We start from the raw sequence: 6,698 nt of genomic DNA, 5'->3' as shown, positions 1-6,698 counted from the left end.
TATCTATAAATGTAATCACCAATATGGAATGAGGTGATGGTTAGGCCTACACTATAGAACTGCTACAATGGCTAATATTTCGTGGAAATTTTCAAAATACTTAAGCAAGCATTTCTGACACAGCTAGTTCATATTTCTGAAAAAACACGTAATACAAAATGCATATCATATGAAAAAATTCAATTGGAAAAAATAAAGAGTTTTAATTGTAAACAAAGAAATAAAGAATTTTTGTTGTAAATAGAGACACAGTGTCAGACATAACAAATTGACATGAATTACCTGTCCTTTATTCCAAACATTAAAATGCAAACAAATATGGGCAAAATTTTGGAAGGCCCAAGTTTGCTGCATTCAATATAAATATTGTTGGACTCCTAAAAGCTGTGAAAGCAACACTTCCTCTGCATGATATTGGTTCAAAGCTTCAACCAAAAGAAACTTTGCAACGTAGGAAAAACCAACCATTCCATCGTAATAGCATAAAAGAATAGTGAATCCTCAAAATAATTAATAAAATAGAACTGAAACTTGTGAAGTCATATTTAATTCTACTTCCAACTCCATAAGAAGAACAATAAACATGCAGCCCCTAGTCGGTTCTATCCAAGAATTTCTCAATCAAAACTGAGAAGGCAGCAAAGCCTGCACACCCAAGGCAAGCAGCTTGTGGACCACCTACAAGCAAAAATACTGAGTTAAGCAACAGAAAGGGGTAGGACCATAAACACTTATAATCATAAATATCAAACGTTTTTTTTTCTTTTCCTGCAAAGTTTAATGACTTTATATCAAAGGTCAAATAATCATATTGAAATTCAAAATTGAGAAAATAAAAAAGATGCTGAAATATTTGCTTGAATGAAGCCAAACCTTTGCTAGAATCTAATGTCAAAAGCTCCATTTGAAATAAAGAGCTACAGTGTTCTCTAATTCTTGTGATTCTAGGTTTTACACATCAAAAGCTGCTTAAGAATAAATGTACACTCCACAGATGTATTAGACATTCCACATGAATTGGCTTACTTAAACAATAGATCTTTCAACTCCACTATAAATACACGATGCTGAGTAAATGGACAGAAATCAAAATAAGCAATTATATTTTGTAACATATATTTCCGCTGGTTGAAAAACCCATTCCCGAAATTCCCCTATAGTTTTCATGGAAATTTACAAATATATTTGTAGAATTTATTGATGTAAGATAAAATTAATTGTTGTGTGTACATTTTGGTGCATATTTAATATTCTCAAATTAGTTTTCTCAATATTATAAAGCTAACAATAAATGCCTTTTATGATTTATCCATAATAGTCTTGCAGTTCTATATTTTAATGCACTAATAAATCTCTGTTTGAAAGATCTCAAAAGCATAAAGCAATATTAAAGCTAACTATGAAAGTTATCATGGCATATTAGAAAAACAAATAAATTATAGACATTTTATTGAGAACAGAATAGATTTTTTATTTGCTCAATTTGTAATTCTTGTATGAATAACTTTCTATACTTCAACATCACATTTTTCGTTAGAAAGCATATTTTGGTGGTTGGTCTATCATGCTTTATGTGGCATACAGGTTAAAAGATTATAGAATATATACATGCACACGACATTGATTGCACTTAATTCTAATCAGAGAAACGGGACTCGCTCATGCTTGGCGAGTCCGAGTACGAGTCATGCTTGGCGAGTCCTAGGAGCTCGGACTCGGACTCGTCCGAGTCTAGAGAGTAAAATCGCCAAACTCGCCGAGTTGGTGAGTTTGGCTCAAACTCGCCAAACTCGGCGAGTCTTGAGCCCCAAACTCGGCGAGTCTTGAGCTTAAGTAAAATGACAAAAAAAAAAAACATTTTAAAAAGTTGTTTTAAAATGAATGGTCTCGTCTTTGTTCACTACAACCTCCGCCTGAGAATGAGAAAAATTAGGGTTACAAAATGTCAGCCAATAGAAAAATAACACCCGCTGCCCCTTGACCCCGCAAGGGGCATCGCCCCTTGACCCCATCTTGGGGGCACTGCCCCCAAACCCCCATCGAAAATTATGGGGGGAAACTGCGTCGATAGAAGTAGGGAAAATTTAACCTCCGAGTCTGACACTGATTGAATCGACCAAGTAGATATAGAGGCTGAGACTGTAGCCATGGCAGAGGAGGAGCGGAGAGCACGAGCACAGACTAGAGATTCAAAGGCAGATAGTGACGCGAATGTTCCTGATGTTGGTGAGCATGGCATGGTGTCACAGGGACCGGCCATGGCTGTCCAATCATCCAGGACCTACCTTAGATGCCTTCGCAAGGGGTCGGGGCCGGAGGGTGCTGCCGTGCAAGCTCCTCTGAGCCATAGGCTTGTAGTTGTATTTACCTTTGGTATTTGTATGAAACATTTGATGATGATCATATGATGACATGCATTTTTTATTCCATGAGTTTTGTAACATTGTATACATTTGACAATATTTATATATCTATGTATGTTATTTTCTTCAGCTACAATTTGCGTTTATGCTTGATGTATACTTGTGTATGTAATCAAATGAGCCGATTTTGATGATGTTATTGTGTCTTTAAGGTGTATTCAATAAAGGGTGTCTGAAACAAGTTTTAAATCTTTAAAAATCTCTAAATTTCTTGAGTTTTTCACTTTCCCGAGTCCAGTCGAGTCTGGAGCCGAGTCTGAAGCCGAGTCTTGAGTCCGAGTCCGAGTCCGAGTCAGCCTCGCCGAGTCCAAGTCCTGTTTCTTTGATTCTAATCAAGAATTGTCATTAACAAGATAAACAAAGAGAATTACAACATTCCCAAAGGATTAACTGCACAGTTTTATTTGGTTCCGAACTTTTGGGCCACACTACTAGACCAAGCATCAAGGAAAAAGGAAAATTGATAACACAAAAACTGACTTGTAAGGGTAGGACAGTTCCCACTAGAAACAATTCTTAACAAAGAGAATTACAACATTTCCAAAGGATCAACTGCATGGTTTTATTTGATTCTGACCTTTTGGGCCACACTATTGGACCAAAAGTATCAAGGAAACAAGAATATTGATGATGGGAAAATTTGACTTGCAAGGGTAGGACAGTTCCCACTAGAAACAATGCTTGACAGGATGGGCTAGGTAGGGCTGTTGGACGAGGAGAAGGGGGTCTGCTCAGAGACTTAGTTTTCCTGGTAGGTGGAAATGCGGAAGGATTTATGACTGAAGCAAATCAAAATCAGGATTGGAGATACCTTTCTTTTGATCACCTCTAGCGTATCTTTTAGAAGCTAGCTTTCAAATCAAAATAAAAATATAGAGTCGCCAACCTTCCTCTAATTATTTGGGAGAGGATTTGGTTGATTATTTGGCTGGTCTCAAGGTGGTACTTGGTTTCTTCTATGGATTGGGTTTCTCAATACAACTACAACAAGGTATCTCCTTGCTCTACGCACTACCAGTCTAGGGTTTTGGACTAATTGTTCTTCTTCTTGTAAAGCTCAACCGACACTCCTATAGTCTTCGATGTTTCTCCTACACCTCCATGCCAAAGAACTCAATTGTGTGATTAGGTCTTCTTGTTCATCTCGCCAACCCAAATTCGATTGAAGGACTAGAAAGACATCCTCATGTGGTAGTACCATCTTGATTCATCACAGACAATAAATTCATTAACATCACCATGCAAGAATTTTCCCTAGTAGAGTCGCCAAAAATATGTTAGTTCACAAATTTGCCACTTTAACTCTGTATTCTCACACTCTAACAAATGACAAATGAAACTACCAGTTGAGACAAATATAATGATATTTCATATTTGCTCTCCGGTTATCTTACAAGGCGCAACTACCTTCTAATAAGATGCAATGAATGAAAACCATGTGTGCTTTTAACCATAAAGCAAATGAAAGTTGTAGGTTTTGAAAGAGAAAAAAAAAACTAAATTTAGAAAGAGATATAGTACAAATATTCTATACTGAAATAACCAGATCACAACAACTTTCAATTAAGTAGTTGTTATATCATCAACACTCACCGAAAACTCGCAGAGTTTTTGGCGAGTTTTTTAGCCTGGCGAGTAGATTTGACTTCTACTCGCCAAATAGGTGTGCTGACAACTTAGGATTTAGCAATGTAGTTCTGGACTTAATTCTTACTAAAAAAATGGGCCAAAGGAATAGGTTTCAAAAAATCTATTCTAAGCCTAAGAATGTAGGAAATGATGAACAAATTTAGTGGAATCAAACTAGGCACGGTCTCACAAACAGGTATTGACACAAGCTTAGTGCAATCATCTAAGGTATACTTATGGATTTTCAAATTATTACCATCAAACATTGACACCATCCAAGTTGACGCTTGTCAAGGGATGCATAATAATTGAAGTTAAGCTTACTCAAATTTCCAGTTGACCACACAAGGTGCACTTACGAACGGCAAGAAGCTAGTGGTATGGATTAAAGATTCCACACAAATATATTCAATAAATCTTCCACTCAATCTAACAAACATGAAAACAAATTATAATCTAAAATTATAATCTAACTTGGAGGAATTGAGAACCACGAATGCAAAGACAACATTTGAAGAGAAAAATCACCAACAAATTGAACAATGATTTAGATTCAAATAGCTGCAGCATATACCAACAATTTTACAAAAATGCTCTTACAAATGAGAGACAATGAGGTATATATAGAGTCTCATACAAAATGGATGGCCAAGCTTAAAACTAAATCAAGGGCCAAGATCATGCCAACAAAACCCTAGAATTTCCCTAAGTAGGGTTTACATCAAAAATGGTGCCACCAACATATGGCCCAATAGAAAGATACCTAGTCATCAAATAGAGAATCTTCTAGAAGATTCCTCCCTACATCTCTCTCTCTCCTAGCATACTCCAAGAATCTAGCCAATACAGAATCTAACTCCCCCATGGAAATGCTAAGTAAGGTATCTTGTTGCAAATCAATCACGTCCAATGTATCCGAGCAAGCGTCCAAAGTGTTCTCCCAATCTAGCATGAGCTTCTACAAACTATGAACATGAATCAACAAAGAGACCAAATCATCCAGCTGGCTCTTCTTCAAAGAGTCCAACTGACAAAAATACATAAGTTTCATCTTGTCTCTTAATTCGGCTAAGTGTAAACCACTAGCATCACTAACATCAACACCCAATAACTCCTCAATTGAGGCAAGGATCTTCAACTGAATACCCTTACTCTGTACAACTTAGGTGGGCGTTCTCATAAGTTGATTTCTTCATGGCCAATGAACAATAACAGCCATGGAAATCGTATCTGTCTCCACTATGCACAATATTCTCCCTGATCAATGTGGACTTGGCAATCTTCTTCAAAGCTTTGAGGTGTGGAATAGTGCTCTCCTGGATAGGCCGGAATTCCTCCCAAACTCCCTCCAAATACTGGATTCTAAACATGAGCCATGTTGTTCTATCATATGCCTAGAGAAACTGAGTAAGGAAATCAACCGCCTGTTTTCTTGCACTTTCATTCCATTTCTCCACCTCCGAGAGTGTATCTCTCATTGCCTCATAGTGTGAATGTAGTCCATGATCAACTGCAATAGCGAGAAATAAGGGTGGGATTCTCACGCCTCATCCCTGCAATGTACTCTCTAAGTCTAATATTTTCTTCTTTGTACTTCTCCTTCTCTTCAATCTCTCTATCTAATCTTGCGTTGATCGCCCTAAGGTTATCACCAACCTCCTGAAACTCTTGCTCTCTTGTAGTACGGCCAAGGGCAACTGAATTAATCTGGAAATCCATAAGAGTCGCAATGTTCGTCGTCACACCTCCAATAAGAACAGCCACCTGCGCAACCCGCATTCTTGTCTCATCTCTAGCTATATGTGACAAGATCTCATCTCTCTTGGGTTTTTTCCCCTTACTACTCCTAACTAAGTAGCCATCAATGTTATTGTTATCACAAAAGCTTGCACCCTTGCTGAGCTATCAACTCGGCAACCTTGTGAAACATGGAAGCAACCCCGAAGTGTGGGACCTTGCGCAAGAGGGTTGAATCTCCGGAGAAGGCAGACTTCCTTCTCTATCTAGGTGCAGGTGTTGAACCAACTCAACACTTCAAAGCTAATTCCTAAGCCTACCCTAACAACTTGCAAAGGAAAAGAGGAGAGAAATTGCTTGAAATAGGGGAGGTGATGCACCAAGAAGAGATAGTTCCTCTCCCTACCGAAATGACACAAGGGATTAAGTGAAAAACCCTGGAAAAGCACAAACTTCAATTGCATAAGTGGCCCAAAAGCATGTATGGAGGTTAGAATTTTGTAAGTGTCAAGAGGGGAGAAGTATTCCCACAAGTCACACTCATAAAACAAGTTAACACAGCACATATGGAGAGAAAAGCCACAAGAAATGCACCTATGATGAAGGTAAGAAAGCATACACAACATATATAAGTTGAAAGAAAGCAAGAATGGTGATCTTCAATTAATTCAAGGCCAAAAGCCAATCTTACAGTTGCAGAAATGCAAGAGATTACAAGTCTTCAAGAGAAGAGAAGAGCATAAGAAAACTCAAGGCAGCAGGGAGAGAACCCTTTACAATGAAGCTTAAAAGCCATTATATAGAAAATGGTCACAGGGGTGATCATGACCCCTGCATGTCGGTCTGGAAGTGCAGGGAAGTGCATGCACTTGGCTTGTACATGCAAGCAACCTAGCCATACCTCCAAAG

General features: G+C 38.0%; 1 protein-coding gene across 2 annotated transcripts in view; it reads right to left on the bottom strand.

The window, feature by feature from the left end:
* Window positions 1-268: 268 nt before the first annotated feature.
* LOC131063708 (mitochondrial import inner membrane translocase subunit TIM22-4) overlaps window positions 269-6,698 on the bottom strand; it is a 77,177-nt gene continuing 70,747 nt past the window's right edge. For both annotated transcript variants that reach the window (XM_057997606.2, XM_057997605.2), the window contains exon 5: window positions 269-678. In XM_057997606.2, the coding sequence (XP_057853589.2) occupies window positions 593-678 (86 nt within the window). In that variant the 3' untranslated portion in view covers window positions 269-592. The remainder of the gene's footprint in view (window positions 679-6,698) is intronic.

The sequence above is a fragment of the Cryptomeria japonica genome, chromosome 9, assembly GCF_030272615.1.
Source record: "Cryptomeria japonica chromosome 9, Sugi_1.0, whole genome shotgun sequence".
Taxonomy (NCBI): Eukaryota; Viridiplantae; Streptophyta; class Pinopsida; order Cupressales; family Cupressaceae; genus Cryptomeria; species Cryptomeria japonica.
Note: the sequence above shows the minus strand (reverse complement) of the source record. Positions and strands in the feature narration are given on the sequence as shown.